The 25,492-nt window shown below is 38.2% G+C and overlaps 2 protein-coding genes across 6 annotated transcripts in view; one reads left to right on the top strand and one right to left on the bottom strand.

Moving 5' to 3' along the window:
* The window catches only part of INTS14 (integrator complex subunit 14), a 49,877-nt gene extending 29,690 nt beyond the window's left edge, over positions 1 to 20,187 (bottom strand). Inside the window, exons 1-8 of one of the 4 annotated variants that reach the window (XM_037833657.1) lie at positions 20,064 to 20,187; positions 18,256 to 18,408; positions 16,997 to 17,280; positions 15,828 to 15,935; positions 8,607 to 8,762; positions 7,695 to 7,813; positions 7,128 to 7,270; positions 3,630 to 3,722 (exon numbers count right to left, since the gene is read on the bottom strand). In XM_037833657.1, coding sequence (XP_037689585.1) covers positions 3,630 to 3,722; positions 7,128 to 7,270; positions 7,695 to 7,813; positions 8,607 to 8,762; positions 15,828 to 15,935; positions 16,997 to 17,218 — 841 coding nt within the window. In that variant the 5' untranslated portion in view covers positions 17,219 to 17,280; positions 18,256 to 18,408; positions 20,064 to 20,187. Of the gene's footprint in view, positions 1 to 3,629; positions 3,723 to 7,127; positions 7,271 to 7,694; positions 7,814 to 8,606; positions 8,763 to 15,827; positions 15,936 to 16,996; positions 17,281 to 18,255; positions 18,409 to 19,875; positions 19,952 to 20,063 lie in introns of those variants that run through there. The other 3 variants (XM_037833660.1, XM_037833659.1, XM_037833661.1) reach the window with 3 other exon arrangements.
* Positions 20,188 to 20,513: 326 nt separating this feature from the next.
* The window catches only part of SLC24A1 (solute carrier family 24 member 1), a 58,891-nt gene continuing 53,912 nt past the window's right edge, over positions 20,514 to 25,492 (top strand). For both annotated transcript variants that reach the window (XM_037833656.1, XM_037833655.1), the window contains exons 1-2: positions 20,514 to 20,760; positions 21,211 to 21,342. The gene's annotated coding sequence lies outside the window, so the exon portion shown is untranslated. The remainder of the gene's footprint in view (positions 20,761 to 21,210; positions 21,343 to 25,492) is intronic.

Here is a 25,492-nt window from a genome sequence, read left to right as displayed (position 1 = left end):
GGATCTAATTAACCACTTGGAATGTGAGAGGTCACAACTCCATGGAAATGATTTAATCAAAGGTCTCACCCACAGTTTAGTAAGTCACATTTCCATGGAAACACTCAATCAAAAGATTCCACCCAACAAGACTGGATTAAAAGATCACTGCTCTTCTGGGGTCTACAACAGCTTCAAATTGGCCCACTTCTTTTATAGTTATTTGACATTTTGTGTTGAACCATATTGACTCCTTTTTCTTTTCTATCTGGGTATTTTTTTCATATATTTTCCCTTGTGGTTTCATGGGGTTAAAATTTAACATCCTAAATATATAACTACCATATTTGGTTTGATACCAACTTGACTTCAATAGCATAAACGTATACTTTTCAAAACTATATTCCTCTATCCCCCTACCTTTTTCTGTATGTTACCAATTTTATCTTTGTACATTGTATGTCCAAAACCATAGATGTATCATTACTTTTTATGCATTTGCTTTTTAGCACCTGTAGGAAGCAAAGAAGTAGACTTACATACCAAACAATACAATACAATAATACTGGCATTTATAATTACCCAAATGGTTGGTTACCTTTACCAGAGGTCTTTATTTTTTCACGCTGCTTCGAACCACTGTCTAGCATCCTTTCCTTTAGGCTGAAGAAATCCTTTTAGCATTGCTTGTAGAGTGGATCTAGTGGTGACAAACTCCCTCAGCTTCTGTTTACCTGGGAATGTCTTAATCTCTCTCTCATTTCTGAAATAAAATCTCTCCAGATATAAAATTCTTGATTGGCAGTTGTTTTCCTTCAGTATTTTAAGTATTTTTTAAACCACTGTCTTCTTGCCTCCATGGTTTCTGATGAGAAATCGGCACTCAATCTAACTGGGACTCCCTTTTACATAACATGTTTTCTCTTGTGGCTTTCAGAACTCTCTCCTTGTCCTTTACATTCCACAGTTCGATCAATATGTGATGAGCTGTATTATTTTTCTTCATGTTTATCCTGTTTGGTGTTTTCTGGGTTTCTTGGATGTGCATATTCATGTCTTTTGCTAAGTTTGGGAAGTTTTTATCATTATTTCATTGAATATTCCTTCTAACCCTTTCTCTCGGACTCCCATGTGTATATTGGTATACTTGATGGTGTCCCAAAGGTCTCTTCCTTTTTTATCATCCTTCCCTTTTTATCATCCTTGTTTCTTTCTGTTCCTCACCCTGACTCATTTCAATTGTCTTGTCTTCCAGTTCACTTATTCTTTCTTCTGTTAGCTCCAATCTGCTGGGAATTTTTCATTTCAGTCATTGTGGTCTTCAATGCTAACAGTTCTGTTTGGTTCCTTTAAAAAATTTGTATCTCTTTATTAAGATTTTCATATTGTTCATTCATTGTTTTCCTGATATCCTTTAGTCCTTTCTCTGTATTTTCCTTCATCTTTGTGGAGACCCAGGGCCCAGGCCCTCTCCTCTCCATATGGGAGTGGTGGTGAAGAAAGTACTGAAAACAAAGCATTAAAACTCCCCTCCCCTGATCACTGATTTTTTTAATACATTTTTTTTAATTGTAAAATTTAATGGACATACATAACAGTGATAACTTCAAAGTACGATCCAATAAGTAGATAAAGAAGAAATTTCAAAGAATGTTACGGGCCACAGTTCTAGAATTTCAATCATTTCCTTACTGTAAAATATAACATATACAGAAGGTGTTAACTTTCAAAGTACAATTTAATGAGTAGCTATAGAGCAAATTTCAAATAATTTTATGGGTTACAGTTCCATCTTTTCAGTTATTTCCTTCTAGCTATTCTAATATCCCAGCATCTAAAACAATTTTTTATATAAAGATTCAGTATTTGTAATCCTTTGTTAAATCCTATCTTGTTTGTTGCTACTCCTTCCTCTCGTTTAATCACTTTCTCAATCTTCGGGGTGTCTAGGCAGACACCACCCTAACTTCTTCATATTGAAAAGGGGTGTTGACATTATGGGGAAGGGGGCTGCATCTGATTGTTGTTCTAAAGAGGCTCCTGCCTCTGGGTTTTAGGACTTGTCTGGCATAGGAACACTCTGGTGGATTTAAGTTTCTCAGAGAGAAACTTAGTGAGTGAGACTTACAGAATCTCAGATAAGGACTTAGGTATTTCAGGACTACTGTTGGTTTGGGCATGGCATATTGTGGCCATTTGGGATATCTAGCTGGAGCTTGCATAAGAGAAACCTCCAGGATAGCCTCTCAACTCTATTTGAAATCTCTTAGCCAGTGTAACCTTATTTTGTTACCTTTCTTTTCCCCATTTATGATACTGAAGATCATTTTTTAAAGTCTTTGTCCAGTAGTTCCAATCTGATCTTCTTCACTGGTGTTTTCACAATTTTTATCTCTTCCTTTGGATAGGCCATCATTTCCTGTTTCTTTGTCTTGTACTTTTGTTGTATTCTGTACATTTTAATATTTTAAAATGTTAACTCTGGGATTTATTCCCTTTGGTGTTTCTTGAGTAATCAGCTGATGATATGACAGAGATTTCCTCAACTGTCAGCCCTCCTATCAGGAACATCTACCCAAGGTGAATCCAAAGTGCAGGATCCTCCCTGTCTTTCTGGGCCTGTGTCTTGTCCTGGGCTTGTACTTGCTAGTTGCTTAGGAATGCATGTTTATAGGAGTTTATAGGAGTTTGAATGCCCCCTATACTTCCCAGGAAACTGACCTGGGTTTCACTTTGAGATTTAAAGCCTTTGTTCCAGGCTATCTGCTTCAATTGTTTCTTACACTGCTCAGATGACTCAAGCCACTTTTGCCTGGAGGGCAAATTTGGGGTAGAGAAAGGGGACACACCAGAGAGGAGTTTCCCAAGTCAGTCTTTTCTAGCAGGAACAAGGCCAGGAACTCTCAAGGGGAGCACAGGCCAGTTCCAAACTGTCCTGGAGAGGAGATGAGGGAGGGGCCAAAGAGGGTGCCAGGAACTTCTTCCACAGCTCCCCAAAGCCGCACTATCTTAACTTGCCCAGCAAAACCAGACCTCCAACTCTCCTCTGCAGCTCTGAGGTGGTGTAGTGTCTTTCAGTTTCCTCAGCTGCCTTTGACTGTGGATTGGAAAGAGCCAGGTCCCCCAGTAATCCTAAATTGCTAATCAAAAGCTGTGATCAGCGATTGGCCTGTGTCCAGCCCAGATTTGAAGGAGGTGGATTTTTATGTCTGGGAAATGGACTTTTATGATCCTGTCTGGCACCAGCAAGCCACTCCAGGGGCTGGAGCCCACTGCAGCCTAGCATGGGAGTGGGGGATGAGTGCCAGTGACTACCGCTGGAGAGAAGAAACTTAGTGTTATTTATCAGCCTCTTCCTCCTGCTTTCCCTGGATGCTGTACAGTGTTCTACTGACTCCGGGATTTCAAAATAGTTGATTCAGACAGTTCCTGACTATTTAATAGTTGTTCTGGTGGAGGGATTGATTCCTGGAGCTTCCTACTCAGCATTCTTCCCGCAATCCGTGCTTTCTTTTTTTTCCTTAATCCAATGCGATAACTATTCTTGTACCCCAAATCTTAAAAAATGTGCAATCCTACACCTAACAATTAAGAATCACTTTAGATAATAAGATGCTTCATATGTATTACTGAATAGAAAGAGAACTCACCTTTGTTAAGTGCTATAGGTAAGACCAGATGTCTGGACAGAACTGGGGGACTTGAAATATCAGCTATATCAATAAATCCCACTATTTCCAAATCTGAAAGGAAGGAATCAACATAAAATTAATTAATGCTATGGGAAAGCACATTATTTTCAATGTTCTAGATCTCACAAAGACAAAGATCTCACAAAGACAAGGTGATTCCAAATGTGATGTTGTGTAGATTGAAATGTGTACTCCAGTTTGGACATGTTCTTGGCCTTGGTCTGCATTTTGGTGGGTGTGGAACCAATGTAAATAACATCTCTTAAGATGTTACTTTAGTTAAGGTGTGGCCCAGCTGAATCAGGTTGTACTTTCAGTCGGACTACTGGAGTCCTTTATAAGTGAGTGAAAGTCAGAGGGAGAAGCTGTAGGGAGCAGCCAGAAGCCAGAAATTAACAGAACCTGGGACCTGGAAGAGAATGGAAGAGACATCGTGTGGGAGCCCTGGGCCCAGGCCTTCCCCAAGTGCCTTGGAGACTGCACACAGCAGCTTGCTTGACCTAGGACAGTTAAGGTTTCAACTACTCTCCTTGTAAAATCAGGCCTCCTTTGCTAAATGTTATCTATAGCTTGCCTCCTTCCTTAGACTACCTCCTCCCTGAAACTCCCTGAGGATAATCTATAACCCTCCCCTCTTCCCTGTTGACTACAATCGATTCCTCCCTATGTCACAAGACCCCCACTCCTCTCCTACCCATTTGAATGTCTCTGTCCTAACTCTTATAGATCACTCCCTGGCACCCCCGGCTTTTGCGGAGTATCTTCATGTTGAGCTCTGAAATCACCGCCATTCAAAGCAGCTCCTGAATTCAGGGCAACGTGATTGACTTCCCACCCTGTAGGTAAGCCCCAAATATAAAAGCTCATGTCTCAGAATGTGTGTGGTGCTTTCTTTAGTCCTTCGAATACAAAAGCCCTCTTGGGCCATGACACATCACTATGTGCATTGTCTTGTGATGGAAAAGTTAGGAACCCCAAAGATCACTGGCCAGCCAGAAGATACTGCACCCAGGAGGAAGTAAGCCTTCTTAGGCTCTGAAACCATAAGCCAATAAACTTCTGTTGTTAAGCCAACCCATTGTATAGTATTTAACAGCTAGAATCTAAAACAGATGTCTTCAACTGGAAAATTATTATAAGTTCCTGTGGATAATTCTCTAATAATTTGCCACTTTAAACAGCTTAGAAAAGAATAATTGTCTTTTATTTAAAGAACTTATATTACAAAATAAATTTTTATGAGGCTAAGTCCTCAGCCAAGGGAAAAGCATAAAGATCAAATCCGTTTCAATAGGGCTGTTCAGATCACCAGGAGGCATTCTGGCCAGACACTTCCACAACAACTTGAATTAGCCTTCCTTGGAGATTAAGACTATGGCATTAAAAACATTTTCCTAAGAAAGAAATACATTGTCTACAAAACCAAGGTAGCAGTCTAAAGATGACAATGATTTCTTTGCTTTGAAGAACATATATTAAAGACCAAAGTATTTTTTTTTAAACCTAAAATAAGGAAAAATAAAATTTGTAACCAAAAGTACTTTTAAAAAGTATTTTCTGATTATACAAATAAATACTTAGTATAAAAACTTGGAAAACACTAAAAATTGTACAGAAGAAAAAAAATTATCCATTATTCACCATCAGAGAAAAATCTCTATTAATGCTTGATTGAATTGCTTTTCAGTCTTTCTTTTAGGGAAATATACACATATTCTGAGAGTTTCAAAAAAAAATCAGGACGATGGTGAGTATATTGCACTTTTAATACATTAGGGAATCTGCTTCTTGGGAGATTTGTTGTCACTACTGCCTTTAACTGAGTAAAAAATTAATCAGCATAAGTAGTAACATCTTTTTCATTTGAATAGGAAAAGGCCTATGTTTTAACAAAGATCTTAGGCTGAGAGTTTATATGGAAAAGTGACCATTCAAAAGACCCAAAGTCACTCATCAAAAAAGGATGGGGGTGGGGTGGCAGTGCAATCTGGCTGGTTTGAAGGAGCAGCTTTGGTACAGTTTAACACATTGCTGTCTGGTCACAATGAAAGAAATGCCTTACTTCCAGATAGCCAGGAACTAGAGGCACAAAAAATGTAAAAAGTCTGTGTACGAAAACTCCTTAAAATCAAGACAATGGACACTTACTGAGCACTTACTAAATTTTAACCATTCATTGAACAATTACCTATTGAACATCTACTAAGCATCAGACACTATGTTAGGCACTGAGGCTGTAGCGGTGACTCAAACAGAGATGGTAGCCAACTCCAAGAGTTTAACCTGTACCTACCACTCAAGAAATCCTCCTTTCAACAGGAGACAATTCTCCTCCCACTATTCCTTGTTACCTTTGACTCTTTACCTTGCCAGTCTCAGCTCTGCATAGCACTTGTAACATGAACTGGGTAAAAGCAGTACCATGTCAGTTTCTTTCAGTAACAAGCAACAGGACTAGAGGAATTCAGTATACCAGAGCTGAGAGACTAGGGACTATCTAGCTGATTCCACTTACCTTGCCTATAAGGACTAGAAAGAGGAAGTGACTTGTTCAGGATTACAGAGGAAGAGTCATACAGTCAAGTCTAGAAGTTACCCCTTCACATATGATCTTTATTACGACTGTAAGAAAGGCTTAAGTTTAGCTTTCACAGAGACAGCATGGAATAGGGAAAATGGTGGCAGAACCAGCTTAAACAGGCCCTGTGGTAAAGGGAAGAGAGAGAGAAAATCTGTGCCAGCTCCTTATATGGAAAAGTAACCATGGTTACTGGAATGTAAAGAGATATGGGTAAAATCAGAGGTGGGAACTCCCAGAAGGAAATTTAAACTGAATGAACTCTCTCAGATAGGCTGTACAAATTAAAATCTTAAAGATGGGCTAGTTAGCTCTCTTGGATAAGCTGTAACCTCTGTAGTACCCAGCCAATGGGGAAACAGGGTAGGGACTTGCACATTAGGAATAGGAGATTAAAAGATCGCCGTGTTCTTCATCCCACGCGCCACCCCACCACATTTCTGGCTGTGCACCCTATCTTGCAAGATCATAAATAAATTCTTTTCTCCTCCAGAACCGAGTGTTTATTCCCTTACAGATACCGCTTTATTTCCAATATGATGCTAATCAATCTCAGTATCCCTACTAAGAATTGTATCAAGGATTTCAATGCTAGTGATTTGCTGGATTTCGAAGTAGAGTCTAGTCATGATTTCCAACTTTAGTGACTTGTGGTCACAATGATCTAGGATTGGAGATTAATTCATGACCTCATCACAAAAGAATACCCTTTAGGCAATGTATCCTCATGTCCAAATTGTACAGTGATGATAATAGCACTCTAGTATCAGAATTTGTATTTCTTTTCAGCAACCCTGGGTAGAGAAAAGAGTAATAGTCAGAAGTTAGAAATAAGGATATCAGAAAAAATAAGAAGGAAGTTAAAAAAAAAAAGTTACCTGTGTTAATGACTTTAGGTATAGGATCGATTTCCTCATCAACAACAAAAGGTTCTGGCCTGGGGAAGACTTGCACATCAGCGGTTAGATGGCCACATTTGAGAACAGCATGAAAAGGTGTATATGCCAGATCTATCAGTTTTCTAGAATACGATGATTAATTGTTATAGGGAGAGTAATACATTATATATGAATTTTTTAAGATGCAAAGTTTGTTTTCCTTTCAAGCTGACTCTATAGGTCAGATCTGATCACTTATGAAATATAACAAATCTCACATTTTTGGTGAAGAAGTTTCAATTCTGGAAAGCCGAAAAGCAAGTTAATCTTTGAAATTCCTGAATCATTTTGAGGAAATCAGTAACTATTGGCATTATAGATTTAGTCATGCTTAAAACAGAATGAACTTTATAAAAATCACTACTACTGATCATTTTATAAGAAAATGTGCAATATGAGGAAAGTGAAATGACATAATTAGAAATAGTAAAATAGATATTCTTGCTGGATGTCAAATTATAATATTGGATTGTAAAGAAGGCAAAAAAGCTCTAAGCAAATACTCACCCAAACATAGACTGTACATTTTTCAAGCACAAGGGGCCATCAATGGTAAAAATCTGCCCTTCACCATTGTTTAAATCTATGAGACGTTCAAGGCAATCCAAGGAATCGGTGCTCTGAAGCTACAAAGCAAAACAGATGACCCCTTTAAAGTGGCATAAAACGCCAGATTATGAATACACTAAGATCATGCCTGTCACAATAACACAGGCAATAAATAACTGAGATTTTTTGACTGCCAATATGAACAGGAAAATAACTATAACAATTTTGATTCAAGGTTACCAAAGAGGAATGTTATAACATGACACCAATAGAGCTATTTCATTTAGAAGTAGTTTTGCAAAGATCTTCAGAGGTGACCACAGTTGGTATTTACACAGCATCTTCCCTCCAATATGTTTCTAACATATTTTTGTAAGAGCCACCATTAACTACATTTTACAGGTAGAAAAACTGAGGTGAAGAAAGGTTAAATGACTTTCCCCAATAAATGGAAAAACCAGAAAGTAAAGAGCTTAATAAAAACATGTATCAGAGTGATGTTATTTTACCAAAAATCAAAGCCCACTTCTGTCAACATTTCTGGAGGAATAGACGTAAGCATTCCTAAGTAAGGGAAATACTTAATAACAAAAAGAACATCTCAACCCTTCACTATCTAAAGACTCCGTGTGAGCAGTAGGATGGATGACAACTCCAGCAATGTTCCCCTAGGTGGGGCAACATTCTGAAATTTTCAAGAGCTTTTGAGACCCAGAATCTTTTCAAATATATTTAGTGACCAACCTCAGTTGATAATAGAGTTCAGTGTTACAGTACATGCAAGATGACATTAATGGAATACATTAAAAAACTGAATCCTAAAATTTACCTAATCAAACTAAAAAGAACTTAGTAAAAAGCATTAATTACCTCCTCCAAATTTGCCATGCACATGATATATAACTTAGACGGGAAAGGAAAGGGTAGTGGAAACCTGTTGCTCTCACTTCGTTGATTGTGAGTAGCAAGGGAATGCCGCAGTGATCCTCTACCAATGCCAAGACAGCCATCTGTCACCAGGACAACCTGTTTGCAAGAAGAGAGAGAAGGTTTGTACATTAAATAAACATATTTAAAGCAGTCTCATTTATCAGCATTTTCATTTGTAATTTACTTATTGTATCTCAATCCTAAAAAAGAAACCTACCTCTGAACACTCTAAAAAAAAACTGTTAACAATACTCACTTAATTGTACCAAAACTTGTCTCTTAGACAAGGAGTTGGCATCTAATGCACCTATGTCAAAAATGGCACAAGGACCCATTTTACATGTGTCCCTATGAAGTACCAGCACAGAAGTCGGAACCTTGACACTACTTCTCAAAGGATGACAAACTATCCCTGATCCCTGGTCAACTAAAATGACAACTGCTTTAAAAACATATTTAGAAAGGCTGTTTAACCAGAGGTGTGTAAGACCTTTAAATGCATCTTCAATCAATCTATAATTTGAAAAAGCCAAAAAATATAGCAACAATAGACGGTAGTTGCAAAATCATTTTCCATTTCCTCACTGCTTCAGAACAATCTTATGGGGATGGACTTCCCAAGTATCCCAAGGGATGATTATTTTTCTCTGCCTAGCATAACCCAGTAACTTGATAATAACAGGTCAAGAGAGCAAGCATGAGTTGGCAGCACCATGGGAAGTATCAAGATAGGCACTTACTTTTAAAGTCCAAGAATGCTTAATAGAGGTCCCCAGAGGCATGATCTTTTGGAGAGAGAGTCAATTGACTAAAGGCAATTGCTTCTTTTAGGTACCAACAATTGCTACATAATGGTCTACTTTTGCCAGTAGTTTTTCCAGATGTTATGTGATAATAGAAATATAACATGTAGTGTCAAAATGAGACAGGCTTTTTACCCAAATAACGAAGACGTAGTTTTGCTGTCTAAAATCTTGGTTTAACAAAAATTCCACACTAAAACAAATCTCCTTCAATATTGTAAGTGTAAATAACAAAGATGAGTGTGAGTATGGTGGAAAGAGAAAGACAAAGGTTGTATATGTCACCAGAAAGAAAGCCAGAGGATAAAAACTGGGACTGTATAACTTAGTGAAACCTAAAATGGATGAAGATGGTGGTTAATTGTACAAATATAAGAAAGTTTTTACATGAACTAGAACAAATGTATGTCACTATTACAAGGTGTGAATAATGGGGTGGTATATGGGAAAAAATACAATTAATGCAAACTAAGGTCTACAGGTAAAAGTAACATCGTAATATTCATTCATTAATTGTAACAAAGGCACTATACCAAAGCTAAATGTCAATAATAGGGGGATATAAGGGAGAGGTATGGAATTTTTTTTGGAATGGCAATGTTCTCATATTGATTGTGGTGATGAATCCATAACTATGTGATTATACCAGGAGCACTGATTGTACACTTAGGATGGATTGCATGGTGTATGAATAAAACTGTTAAAAAAAAAAAAAAAACAGGAAAAAAATGCAAGAAAATAAATCTGCTTTATAATGACTGATTTAAAAAAAAAAAACAGAATTACTAACAATCACTATCTCTAGCCCAAAGTTTGGGCCTGGTTCCCTCCAAAATTCCAGAATCCAAGCAAGTCTAAGTGGATATAGGACCAGCCCCTTGTCCTTAGGCTACTGTGCATCTCAAATTCAGATACTTCCCTTCTTCAAAGGAAGAAAAACATCAAAAGGCAGAAGTCGTCATGGTGTACAAGGTCTGGCTCTTACATATTTCCTGAGTTCCTTCTCTAACACCATTATAGAAGTAAAATGAAACCTGCTAGCTTTAAGTTCATAAATAAAACCTTTTATTTTCTTTTAAGTTGGATTTAATGAAATATCATTTACATGTAATTAAATTCACCCTTTTTAATGTACACTTCTATGAATTTTGACAACTGCATTCAGTCATGTAATCACCTCCACAATAAGATAAAGAACAACTGCATCATTCTCCAAATTCCCTTATGCCTTGTTTGAGTCACACTCTACATAATTCTCCCCCCCAGGCAACCACAAACTTATTTTTAATTAAAAAAATAGAAAACAATGATACCACTGAGACTAAGGAATCTTGTATTTGTCCTGATAATAAAAAGTCATAAACTACAGCCTGAGGGCCAAATCTGGCCCACTACCTACTTTCATAAATAAAGTTTTATCAGAACACAGCCATGTCCATTCATTTACATATATACTTATGGCTGCTTTCATGCTACAACAGCAGTTAAGGAGTTGCCACAGACATGTGCAAAGCCTAAAATATTTACTACCTGGCCCCTTACAGAAAAAGCTTGCCAACTTCTGTTGAATTATTATGATTTTCCTTTTATGTTGAATTGTCATGATTTTCCTTTTAGCAATTTTCTGTTTTCTCCTTTAAAATATGCTAACATTTCTCAAAGTATCTGTTTACAGCAAACTTCAATTCTTTTTCTGCTACTATGCTGCTTTGATTTGATGCCAAGAAAAACTAGATAATAGAGCTCGCGAAATCACTGACCTTTTTTTTTCTTCTTTTAATTTTTTATTTTGAAATAATTTCAAACTTACAGGACAGTTGCAAAAATAATAGAAAATCCATACAGAGAACTCTAACATAACCTCCATCCAGATCCACCACTTTTGACATTTTGCCTCATTTGCCTTTATCATTCTATTTATCCATCTATCTAGCCACCTATCTATCTACCTATCCACCTATCTATGTTCTGAACATTTCATAGTAGATTGCATATATGATGCTCCGTAAACATATAATATTTCATGTATATTTCCTAAGAACAAGGATATTTACTTACATAATCATCTTAAGTACTGTTATCAAGTTCAAGCAATTTAACATTGATATAAAGTTTATAGTCTATATTCCAATTTTTCATATGTCCCAATAATGTCCTTTTGAGACTTTTTTCCTTCATTATTGGATCCCCTCTAGGATCATGCATTGGATTTAATTGTCAATGTCTCTTTAACAGCTCCTTTTTTTTTTAAATCAGAGAAGCTGTGGGTTAACAGAACAATCATGCATAAAATACAGTTGCTCTTTTTTTTTTTAAATACTGGAAACATACATACAAAATAAATTTTCCCATCTCAACCAATCCCAAGCATACATTCAGTGGATTAATCACATTCTTGGTGTTGCATTACCCTCACCACCACCCCTTACCAGAACTTCCCCTATCATCCTAAATAGAATCTTGACCTCTTATTCATTAACTCTCCATTCCCCCTTCCCCAGCCCCTGGTAACCAGTACTCTACTTTCTGTCTAAGAATTTTCATATTCTAGCTATTTCAGATAAGTGCAATCACACAATATCTGTCCTCTTGTGTCTGACTTATTTTATCAAACATGTCTTCAAGTTTTGCCCCTGTAGTGGCATGTATCAGAATGTCATTCCTTTTTAAGGCTAAGTTCCATTGTATGTCTTTTCCCATTTTGCTTATCCATTCATGTGCTGATGAATATTTGTGTTACTTCCACCTTTGGCTATTGTTATTTTCCATTTTTAAAATTAGACATTCCATGGTGGGTGTAAGAGGTATCTCTTTGTGGTTCTGATTTGCATTTTCTTAATGGCTACTGATGATGACCACCTTTTTAAGTGCTTATTGCCCATTTGTATATCTTCTTTGGAGAAATGTCTAGTCAACTCTTTTGGGTTATTTGTCTTTTAAATCTCTAATCCTGAATATTTATTACAGATAATACTAACAAAGATGTGTAGTCTATGGAAACTACATAAACTGGCCCACTACCTACTCTCTGAGTTCCTTCTCTAACACCATTATAGAAGTAAAATGGTCTCTAAAGGGCAATAGATTTTACGACATCCATACTTCTTACTTTCTAGATAACTCAGACAGTAGAGATGGTTGAAAGTTTGCTAAAGAAATGCTACATGAGATAATGAAGACAGATTATATTGTACTGATGTTTATTATCCCATCACACAAAATTATAATCACCTCTTCCAGGGAGTATAATTCTAAAATTTCACTGTGAGCCTTTTTGCTTTATACAAACAGTATTAGTTGATGACAAGTCAACTTACTAGGAGGACGCTTTCCTTAGGGCATAATTTTGCCTCTTTTCTGAGTATATTAGTATTGATTTAGTGCCTTCTTTCAAAAAAGATACCAATAGGGGAAGCCTGTTGTGATCAAGATGGTAGAGTGCTTCAGGGCTCCATTCCCCCAACAGAAGCTTTGAACAACCCGCAAGAACTAGCAGAAACATCTTTCTCTAAGCTCCAGAAAACAGCTAAAGCACTGCAGAACACGGGGAGCCCGTAATTAAGAAAAAGACAACTTCAAAGTAGTAGGATCTCCTGGTGCCCTGGCTGGCCACTCCCTACCCATCACTGCTTGGCATAGAGCTGCCCTGCACTCCCAATGCATATCCTTGGTTCTGCTTCTAGAGAGAGCAGAGTGGCACTAGTGCACATGTGGGGAGAATGTATGTCTGGCCTAATTTGTATGGAGGTGGCCCAAGGGACTTACCATTCCAGAATTTTTCCTGTGTGTAAAGGCTGCTCACAGAACTCTCCTACAGAATGCTATGGGAGAGCAGTCAAGTCAGTCTGCCTAGGGAAAGGGATTGCAGGCTGAAGTACATACAGTGCAGTGCTTGGGACCCTGAGGGAACTATTTCCTAGGGAACAGGGGACATTCAGGAGGATATAAATGGGGGAATTCTGTTTGTCTGGTATGGGAATGCTCAGAAAGGATCAAGGAGGCCCGTACACTTTGGCCTGGACCTATTCTTTTACAATTCATTGTATGGATAAAACCTGAAGGAGAACACTTGCACAGGTCAATCTGTAAAGACTGGGAAAGGTGTTTTCTTTTTTTCCTTTTTCTTTTTGTTAGCTCCTGGCATTCAAGAAAACTCAGCCATAATACTAACTGGATGCAAGCTTAAGGAACAGACAGACATCACAGAGTCTAAATTTTAGCGATAACACACTAAAATATCAAAATGTCCAGGTTTCAACAAAAGGTTACAAAACATACAAAAGAAAGAGGAAATGATGGATCAGGCAAGGGAGAAGATTAAAAGCATTAGAAACCAGCAATGAGGAAGATCAGACTTGGGACATTCCACAAAGACTTTAAAAAATGGTCCTAAATATGCTCAAAGAGCTAAAAGAAAACTTGGGCAAGGAACTAAAGGAAATCAGAAAAATGACAGCTGAACACAAAGAGAATATTAATAGACAGATGGAAGTTATGAAAAGGAACCACGTGGAGCTGAAGACCACAGTAACAAAAATGAAAAATTCCTTAGTGGGGGTTCAATAGCTGATTGGAGCTGGCAGAAGAAAGAATCAGTGAACTTGAAGATAACACAATTGAAATCATTCAGTATGAGAAACAGAAGAATGAAGAAAAGTAAACAGAGCCTGAGGAACCTGCATGACACCATGAAGTGTATGCATATAAGCACTGTGGCAATCCTAGAAGGAAAAGAAAGAGAAAAAAGGGCAGAGAGAATATTCAAAGAGATAATGACTGAAAACATCCAAAATTTAACATATATATATCCAAGACACTCAATTAACTCCAAAGAGGATAAACTCAAATCAGATTGTCTAATGCCAAAGATTAAAAAAAAAAAAAAAGAATTCTGAGAGAAGATAGGTGTTACATACAAGGGAGCCTCAGTAAGATTAAGTGCTGATTTCTCATTGGAAACCATGGAGGCAAGAAGGCAGTAGGATGTCATATGTAAAGTGCTAAAAGAAAAAACTGTCAAGCAAGAATTCTGTATCTGGCAAAACTGTCTTTCAAAAATAAGGGAGAGTTTAAGACATTCCCAGATAAACAAAAGCTGAGGGAGTCCATTGTCATTAGACAGGCCCTACAAGAGATGCTAAAGAGAGCTCTGCAGGTTGAAAGGAATGGACAGTAGACAACAGATCAAAGCCATATGAAGAAATAAGGATCTCTGGTAAAAGTAATGATGTGGGTAAATAAAAATGCCAGTACTAACATATTTTTGGTTGCAACTCTACTTTTTTCTTCTTACAGGATCTAAAAGGCAAATGCATAAAATGTAATGATAAATCAGTGGTTTCGGACTCATAATGTATAAAAAAATTATTTTGTGACAAGAATTATAAAAAGGTGGGGGGATAGAGGGGTATAAGAACATAGTTTGTGAATACTATTGAAGTCAAGTTGGCATCAAAGCAAACAGGAGGTTTATAGATTTAGGATGTTAAATTTAAGCCCCATGGTAATCACACACACGCACACACACACACACACACACACACACAAATACTGGAGAATACTAAAGCTCATAGAGACAGAAATTAGAGTACAGGTTTTCAGGGGTTGGGAATAGGGGGAATGGGAAGTTAATGCATAATCAGTGTAGGGTATCTGTTTGGGGAGATAGGAAAGTTTTAGTAATGGAAGGTGAGAGTACTGCAATATTGTGAATATGATTAACCCCACTGAGTAAGATGAGATGGGGAGGTTTATATTATATACATGGCCCTGCAATTAAAAAAAAAAAAAAAAGACAGTGGCAATTAAATTCAGTACACGATCGCGGATCGGCTCTAGCAAGGGCGTAAAGGTTAAAAGGATATTGGGACATATGAAAAATTGGAATTACAGACCATAAACTTTATACCAATGTTAAATTGCCTGAACTTAACTGCACTTAAGGTACTTACATAAATGAATATCTTTGTTCTTAGAAAATATACATGGCGGTAGTAACTGTTGAAGGAGCATGACGTGTATGTAACTTATACTCAGACGTTCAGAAAATGGATTGATAAATAGACAGATACATGGATGGAAAGAAAGAATGATATGGCAAATGTGGCAAAGTTAAAATTAGTGGATCTGTGTATCTGAAGGGGTTGGGATATGTTGGAGTTCTCTGTATGGGGTTTGTATTAATTTTGTAAATATCCTGTAAGTTTGAACATATTTCAAAATAAAAAGTTACAAAAAATAGCGTATAATGTAGCTGGTGGAAATTACAGCACATGCTGTGTCAGAGCCTGAAGAAAACTGAAATACCTCAGCGATTAATGATTTTAACTTAGGAAAATAAGAAAGAATTGATCATTACCTGGCAAGGAATTGCACCACCCCATTCTTGCTGAACGATATTGCAAACACCAACTAATGCAGACTCCAAGCAGGTTTTGTCATAATCATCCATATTACTTAGGGCTTCCTGATTGAATAAAAGATAAAATTCTACATTATTCTTTACTGTTTTAATTAGTTACTAAAAAAACCCCACAAAACCATAAATTGTTCAAAGCATGACTGTTACACAGGGAATGCTGTATTTCCGGAAGCCCAAAAGTATCATAGAGAAACAGTAAAACAGACTTCATCAACTATAAACAGTAATTAAAATAGTTTCCCTTTATTTTGTCTTCTTATCAGTTGAGAGTAAAGAGTCTATTAAATTCATATCTTTATAAGTGGACCTTAAAAGAAATAATTAAAATGAAAAAGTTTTTAATATATCAAAAAAATAATGACAATTTATTGAGTACTAACTGTATCCTAAACACCATTCTAGGCACATCACATGCATTTAATCATCCCAACAACCCTTTAAGGCAGGGATTATTTACCCTAATTTTAAAATGGTCTTAACTATTACTCTGGACTATTCATTTGGTAATCATCTAAGTTTCCAAACTGCTGAACACCAAATATCCTTAAATCAATTTACTCACTTATCATAAATTCAGTTTAACTTTTTGAAAAGTTTTTGAGTCACTTAAAAAATGTGAGCTATAAAAAGGAATGATTTAACAAAATCTATTCCTTATATTTAAAAAAATCAAACTACACTGACCTTGGATTTCTAAACTGCCTAAGCTGTTCAGTTTAATTGCACAAACATTCATTGACTTTTCACTATGGGCAAAGGACTCTCTTTGGCACCGTTGGAGATATTGATTTAGAGATGTCAGAAAGTACATTCTTTGGCATATCAGGACAACATCTTTGGAAGACAACACCTTCCAATTGAAGTTTAAAAAAATTATAATTTCTTGGCATTTTTCCACAGAGAATTCCAGAAAGCCAAGAGAAGAAAACAAGGCAACAACTCACAGCTCTAACTCACAGCTCATAGTTACACTTGGATATTAAGTAACCATACACTTATTAAATAATTCCAAGTTCTAAATAGTCAGTGTACTATGACAACACTGTTTTCCTCCCCTTAAATTTAGGCTCTATACAAATAATATACAAACTCATTCCTTTTAGTACCTGTAGGGTGTTATAATCTCTTGTGAAGGGGACCATCAACTCCCAGAGCGATGAAAAAACTACCAGGGCTGTAAACTCAAGCTTGTAATTTGTGGCCATGTGCTCAAACAGCATCGTCAAACCATGGGCTGCTAGATGCTTGCGCTGATATTCCTCGGACCCCTCAACAGACACAGGTCGGGTCATGGAGAGTGATACGTCCATTACCACCACTGTCGGCATGATGAAAAGGATCCCAGAGTTTCCAATCAGAATGCAGACAGACAGCTATAAATGGATGAATGCTGTAGAAAATAAATATAAATAGGGCTTATACTTCATAGAGAGAAAAGAATATTTTTTTCACTATAATTTTAACCAAATTTTCCTGGAATGAAGTTAGGGCAAACCCCTTTTAAGGAAAACTAGGGACAAATCAGCAAAGAATTCAACAGATAGAAGTATTTATATAAAATATTTTTAAGTGAGAAAAGCAAGTCACAGAATTGTATGTATACACTGATTACAAATTCACAAAAATCACATTATATGTACAATTAGGATAGACTTTAGGTAGATATAAATAGTTTAGAAATGTAATGTTCACTAATTTCTTTCCTGGCATACACTTCAAAACACTTAACACTGACCAGATGGTTTGCTTTAATTCAAATTCCCTTTCTAACTAGGCTTTTAGGAACTCTGAACATATTAGTTCATGGAAACAATGTTATAAATGCGGATTAGATTTCAGGTAAAGTAGACAAAAGACTTTTTTATCACATAATGGCATGAGATATATTTCAAATACAGTAAAGACTCATGTATCCAACATCAATAAAGATTAAACCAGATATAAATTACTTTTCCAGACTCCTTAGAATTCCAAAATGTTCATTTTAACCATTTTGATAGAAACAATAAAAATACACATTCTACTTCTTTGCCTTATTAAACAGTGTGCACTACACATAATTTATCCTCTAATTTGACTTGGCATCACCACTCAAAACAGCAATACTGCCTAGTACATTGCTGTCCTGCTGCTTTACTTTACACCAGCATTTCCCCAAATATGTGCCACAGAACAAACACTATTCTAGTGGGATGCTCCAAGAAAAAATGAGTTCTGGCCTTATTAAAGACTCTGAGAAGTTCTATAACAAAAAAGAATTCAGTTTAATTTGCTAATCCATGTTTCCCATTTAACCCTTCTCTACATAATTCCTATTAACATCCCATGGAACAAGTATTACGTAAAACATACATGGAAACGCTACCTTATACTCAATGGATCCCAGTTGTTATGCTCTGTTTCGGTGCTTCCTTTTTATAATTAATATGTTGACCATCTACTTGCATTCTATTTTTCTGAGTAATTCTTGGTAATCATCCTCCTCTTTTCTAATTTGCTGCTTCTAAGCTGCTATGGACTGGAAACACAGACAATCAATTCGTTAAAATTCTGTCCAAAGTCAAAGTTAACAGACTCTAAGGGAGAGCCTGTGGGTTTCTCCCTGGACTTACAGACAATCAGGGGTAAAACGCATGAGCTTGGGTGATCAACTGAGACAATTTATTTTGTCTACTCAGTCTTTTTTATTCCTTTCTAGGTTTCAGCTATGCTGTTCAAAAAGTAAAATCCTGAAAAACATTGGTTCATCTTCACTACATTAGACCACAAGCTCACTAAGGGCAATGTAGGATTTTGCCCACCAATGTCTCCTCAGAACCTATCACGGTAACTGGCACATAGTAGGTGCTCAAATAATATTTGATAACAATGAGTGAATTATCGTCTACCATTAGAGATAACATTCACTCTTTAGCAAAATACATTATGAATTTTAACTCAGGACCCCAGAAACACATTTTCTCCTCTCCTCTTCATTCAACCAGAGATAACAAGGACTCCTAATACACTGCCCAGGTATAATTTATCCAACACCCCTCATAGTCCCATTCACGCATGGAAGCTTTTATGTTTTTGAAAGCTGGGGATCATGGAGGGTACTGCTCTCACCACTGAGGAGAAAGGGAAACAGAACTCCTAGATTTAGATCAAGCATAAGAAAGCCTTCCTGGCTCATGAAATCTATATTTACACTGGAATGGGTGACCACAAACAGCTGGCAGTCATGCGTTTTCTGAAGATGCATCTGCAGCTGGCTTTTTCTACTGACTTGCATTTGCATCCACCCCCAAACTCACCTCCTTAACAGTGGGGAAGTCCTTGGGAAACTAATTTAGTACTCAAGTTGCTGTTAAGCACAGAAATAAAGAAAAGGGAACTGAATGTTCCCGAAGGATGATTCACTCAAGCAACCTAGGCCTGACAAAGATCCTTGACATAGTCCAGCACTTTTGTGAGAAGACAGTATCATTTCTCACTTGAGTTGACTCTGACCCTCAAATCCCACTCCACATTTTCTCCGTATATACTGCTTACACAGAATGTTTCTCAGACAACTAGAGGTATTCTTTTTCAAGCACAGTCTGCTCCTGATTTGGCCTAAAATACCAAGTCTCCATCAGCTACACACTTATATTTTCCCTGAAGGTGACAACTAGTACATTCAAGAATTGATTCCCAGCAGTTTCACTCTCAAAGCGTGATTTCACTTGAATGTCAGGTTCCCCAGCTACTCTATAGCTTCTTCCCTGTCAGTCTGACTTCCCCTGCCCTGATGGGTCCCCTCCTGAGTTCTCAGACACAACTTCATCTCTAAATGGCCAGCCTGCAACTACAGAACCAGCTCTGCATTTGGGCCGCATCTGGGATGTATTTTTTACGTAACAACTGTTTTTTTTTTTTTTTTAAAGAGAGCTGGAGGTCTCTTAGGGGAAGAAGGAGGCGCTGGGGGCCTGTGCAGGGTGCCGAAATAGTGGTGTTTACGCACAGCTGGAGACCTCAAGCCACAGCGCGAGGGGAATCCGGGGAGCAGGGCACGGAACTGGCACCTCAAGGGCGGCACGAACCAGCCTCCAGGGCGATGGGCCTCCGTGCGGTTCCCCACCCCAATCCCTTTACCCGCAGCCGCAACAAACAACCGAAGACAACTCCAGACCCCCCGCCTCCCCCACTCACCCAGTGCCCATCGCCGCCTACAGTGCGTCATCATAAACCTTCCGCCCGCGCGGCCAAAACCGGAACTAAGGGGCCGCGCGGCAAAAAGGAACCCGGCGGCGCCCGGACAGCGCGCAGGGCTGGGGCGGGGTTTTAAAGGCTGCAGGGGGCGGGGCGCTGGCCCGGCAGGGACGCTTAGAGGGCGCGCTTGGTACAACGCTCTACGTAGTTTCTCCGCGACCACCCCTTTCCTCTTGGCAAACGTCCCTTCCCTCCCTCCCCGTATAGCCCTCTATCCGTCTCCTGTTCTTGGGCTCTTTTCCTGTTTACGTCTGACCTCCTGCCCTCTGCTACGTTGACCCGTGGGCCTCAGCTGGCCTTTTCACACTTCTGTCCCCTCACTCACCTTGGCCTCGTCAGTATACCTAACCCTAACTCATATTTGTCCTTCCCCCCGTCACTCTTTAGAACCGTCTCCCACCTCCATCTCCATCCTCTGAAGTAGTTAGAAGACTCTTCCTGCTCTTTTTAAACTATAATTTCTGGCTGAGAGGTACTCATAGAAGGCACTCTATGAATATTTTAGCTGACCCCTGAGCCCGACTTACATGTCAGGGCTTGACGTCTTGGTCTCCTCAGCCCAGATACTCCCTTCATCTCACCCCTTCTTTGAAGGGTCTGAGGGACAGTGCAGTTAATTCCCCTTACCCTGGCCAAGGTACATTGCTGAGGGATTTGCATTCAGCCTTACCTGTGAGGCAGAATGGGCTCTTGTCTGCATTACTTCTGGCCACCTGTTGTCCTGGTGGCAGCCTGTGTTTCAATGAGGACCTTAATGAGAAAAGAGGTGACTTTCCATGTAGTGAGCTAGGGAATGCCAGCTAGAGGTAGGCCTGAATGGATGCCAGCAGGCCCCTGGGTGGTTGTGGTTCAGAGAACAATGTTGTACCACATAGGTTACAAATGGCAACAGAAAGGCCTCTAGAAAGCCTAGGCATTTGCTTCTTTTTGTTTTAGCTGGTGGGATAGGGCAAGGTAGGGGGCAGGATAGGGAAGGAGGATGCTTTGAACTGAACAACCCAGGCTGTCTGACTTTTCACAGCTTGTTCCGTGGGAGAGCGTGTGTTCCAGTTTCTTGAAGTTCTTTCCTATCTCCTTCTTATATTAGAGGTGGTGGAGGAAGACACATCAGTCCCAGGGGCCTGCAGACTGCCCTGTTTGCTTCAGAACTTCTTCCCCCAACTGGGCTAGTGCCACCATCCCAAGATTTTGTTATGCTTGAGCAGGCCCTGGGCTACAGGTAAGTAAGGCTCCTTTGTGACAGCTTAGTCATAATTTCTAATTCTTTCCCTAGTGAGAGATGTGTGGCTGAGAATGTGTGGGTGAGAGAGTTGTCTAGCTACCTCCAATGAGGTAATGACTCAGCCATAGGGTTACTGTTCACCTGGTAGATCCAGCCCATTCCATGGTCTGCTTTGTTATCGTACCCAGTCCTAAAACTTAAATTTATGTTTAAGATCTTGGTGACCTGTTCTTCTGAATAACAGACTTTCAGGAGACTTGGGGAGCAAAAGGCCAATTTAATAAAATTGACAATGAAAGGTAGAACAAACGAGGACTGTGTCATTCAGGGCAACTGGTAAATGTTTTTTTGTTTGTTTGTTTGTTTTCTTAGTGGAATCCCATTAAATATCAGAAGGCTGTTCAGTGAGTATAAAATCAAAGAACCAGAAGTTCAAAGAATTAGAAGGTCTTGAAGGAGATTGCTTTCAAACCATAGATAGTTGATGAATTTCTCTTCCCCACTCAAGGCACCTCCGAATTTGCATGTTTCCACACATACATTAAAGGAAATCAATTATTGTCTTCCTCTGCTTGATCTCCCATCTCCTTTATTTTTTTCTGCTTTGAATCAGTGGACTGCTGATGCAGAGGCTGTGTCCAGCATAGCAGAGTAAAACATAGTGACAGAAATACCAAGCCGTTCGCCAAGGACCAGGTGCTGGGGCTCAAAGGGAGGTCCAGATATTCAAATCTGTTCCAAACGTGGATTCTCAGCCCCTGCTGACCAGATTGGAATTTCATGGGTTGGTGTCTGGGAATCTTTGTGGTTAAGTTCCCAAGATGATTTTTCTTTTACTGAGATAAAGGGTAAGGAGTGAGTGAGTGAGGAAAAGTGGAAGAGATAGGAAGACAAGGTGGGAGCCCAAATCCCTTTTCCGTTCTCACCTTCCCTCTCACTCTCCCACTCTGTCCTTTACCCTGCATCTTCCTTCCTGTCTCTACTTGTCTGAACCTTGCCCACTCCCAATTTACGCTTCAAAGTGCCAACCTATCTCCTTTCCCCCATTCTCAACCCCATTCCACTATTTTCACCAAAGTGAAGTCCCAAGAAATCATAGCTATGACCCTTCTCTCTTTTATGGGAATTCTCAAACATAGATGAAGATAGAGAGAGTAACATAATAAATCCCCATGGACCCTTCACCCAGCTCTAGTTGTTAACTCAATCCATAATCCTGTTTCATTTTTATACTTACCCACTCCCCCCTCCCAAAATATTAAAATTTTTTTTTACAGATCCCGTATACGATAACATTTTATCCATAAATATTTCATATGTATTTCTAATAGAGAAGGACTTTTAAATAACCATAATTACAATACCATTGTCAAACTTAAAATAATTAACAATAAATCCTTAATGTTGTCAAATATCCAGTCAACTTTAAAATATCTGGTTGTCTCATAATTATTATATATTTTACGTTTTTACACATTGGTTGTTTGAGTCAGGATCCAAATAAGGTCTATACATTGCAGTCTGCTGATGTATCTTCAAGTCTCTCTCTTTTTAAAGAGCTTTATTAAAATATAATTCGCATACCGTATAATTCACCCATTTAAAGTATACAATTCAATGGTTTTCGGTATATTCAGAGAGTTGTACAACCAACTCCACAGTGAATGTTGGAACATTTTTGTTCTCCCAAAAAGAATCCCCTGTCCTTTTTCCATCACCTTCAAACCCCACCAGCCTGAGACAACCACTAAACTACTTTCTGCCTTCATAGATTTGCCTATTCTGGACATTGCATATATTTGGAATCATACAATATATGACCTTTTGTGCCTGGCTTCTTTCACTTAGCTTAATATTTTAGCATGTATCAGTACTTCATTCCTTTTTTTTTAAATTTCATTTCATTTTATTTTATTTTATTTTTAATTCATATTTATTGAGATGTTCATATACCATGCAGTCATACAAAACAAGGTGTACATTCAATTTTTTACAGTACCAGTATATAGTTGTGCATTCATCACCAAAATTAATTTTTGACATTTTCATTACCACACACACAAAAATAATAAGAATAAAAATTAAAGTGAAAAATAGCAATTAAAGTAAAGAAGAACACTAGGTGCCTTTTTTTCTCTTCCCCCATTTTTCTACTCATCCATCCATAAACTAGACAAAGGGGAGTGTGGTCCATATGGCTTTCCCAATCACATTGTCACCCCTCATAAGCTACATTTTTATACAACCATCTTCAAGATTCATGGGTTCTGGGTTGTAGTTTGATAGTTTCAGGTATTTACCGCTAACTATTTCAATTCATTAGAACCCAAAAAGTGTTGTCTATATTGTGCGTAAGAATGTCCACCAGAGTGACCTCTCAGCTCCTTTTGGAATCTCTCTGCCATTGAAGCTTATTTCATTTCCTTTCACATCCCATGAAGCCAGGTCTAGATTCCTCCCTGGGAGTCATATTCCATGTTGCCAAAGAGATTCACTCCCCTGGGTGTCTGATCCCAGGTAGTGGGGAGGGCAGTGATTTCACCTGCCAAGTTGGCTTAGCTAGAGAGAGAGGGCCACATCTGAGCAACAAAGAGGCATTCGGGAGGAGGCTCTTAGGCACAATTTTAAGCAGGCCTAGCCTCTCCTTTGCAGCAACAGTCTTCCCAAGGGCAAGTCCTGTTGTAGAGGGCTCAGCCCATCAAACCACCAGTCCCCTATGTCTGTGAGCAGATCAGCAACCATCGAGGTGGGGGAACCCAACACCCCTGCATTCTCCACCAGCTCCTCAAGGGGGCTCTGCATATTTCTTTCATTGTTTTGTTTTTTGTTTTTTAATTAACTCTTTTTTTTTAAGTCAACTATACAAAAAAATTTAAAAAAAAACATACAATAAAAAAAAAATTTCAAACAAACCATACCAAGGGAGTCCAACATGTTCCTGCTGTACCCCAAGAAAATAACCTAATATAGCAACATTTTTGTGCACTTGTTCCTACCATACCCATCAGAAATTAACAAACCATAATCATTCCTGGGCATTCCCAGAATGTTAAATTTACCCACGATAGCTTATCTGTTTTTATTGGGTTATCATTCCGCCTTCATTAATTGCTCTCTATCGCTAGTTCCCCTACATTCTACATTGTAAACCATTTATTTTAGGATGTGTTGTTTAACCTCCAGGAGTTTGTGAATTTTCTAAGTCTCTGATGGCTGTTGACTTCTAATTGTATTCCATTGTGGTCAGAGAATGTGCTTTGAATAATTTCATTTTTTTAAAATTTATTGAGGCTTGTTTTATGTCCCAGCGTGTGGTCTAGTCTGGAGAAAGTTCCATGATCACTAGAGAAGAATGTGTATCCTGGTGATTTGGGATGTAATGCTCTATGTATGTCTGTTAAATCCAATTCATTTATCAGATTGTTTAGGTTTTCAGTTTCCTTATTGGTCTTCTGTCTGGTTGATCTATCTATAGGAGAGAGTGATGTGTTGAAGTCTCCCACAATTATTGTGGAAACATCAATTGCTTCCTTTAGTTTTGCCAGTGTTTGTCTCATGTATTTTGTGGCACCATGATTGGATGCACAAACATTTATGATTGTTATTTCTTCTTGTTGAATTGCCCCTTTTATTAGTATGTAGTGGCCTTCTTTGTCTCTCATAACATCCTTGCATTTAAAGTCTATTTTATCTGAGAGTAATATTGCTACTTGTGCTTTCTTTTGGCTGTAGCGTGCATGAAATATTTTTTCGATCATTTCACTTTCAATTTCTTTGTGTCCCTGTGTCTAAGATGAATCTCTTGTATGCAGCATATTGATGGTTCATATTTTTTGATCCATTCTGCCAATCTGTATCTTTTAATTAGGGAGTTTAATCCCTTTACATTCAACATTATTACTGTAAAGGCTTTTCTTGAATCAGCCATCTTATCCTTTGGTTTATGTTTGTCAGATATATTTTTTTCCTTTTTCTCTTATTGCCTGCCCTTTAATGAACCAATATTGAATCTCTTTACTACTGAACCTTTCTCCATCTTTCTCTCTCTTTTCTTTGTTTCTCTGCTGGTAGGGCTCCCTTTAGTATCTGAAGTAGGGCAGATCTTTTATTAGCAGAATCTCTCAGCATATGTTTGTGTGTCAAAAAT

The sequence above is a fragment of the Choloepus didactylus genome, chromosome 4 (genome assembly GCF_015220235.1).
Source record: "Choloepus didactylus isolate mChoDid1 chromosome 4, mChoDid1.pri, whole genome shotgun sequence".
Taxonomy (NCBI): Eukaryota; Metazoa; Chordata; class Mammalia; order Pilosa; family Megalonychidae; genus Choloepus; species Choloepus didactylus.
The sequence above is the reverse complement of the archived record's forward strand: the minus strand, read 5'-3'. Positions and strand labels throughout refer to the sequence as shown.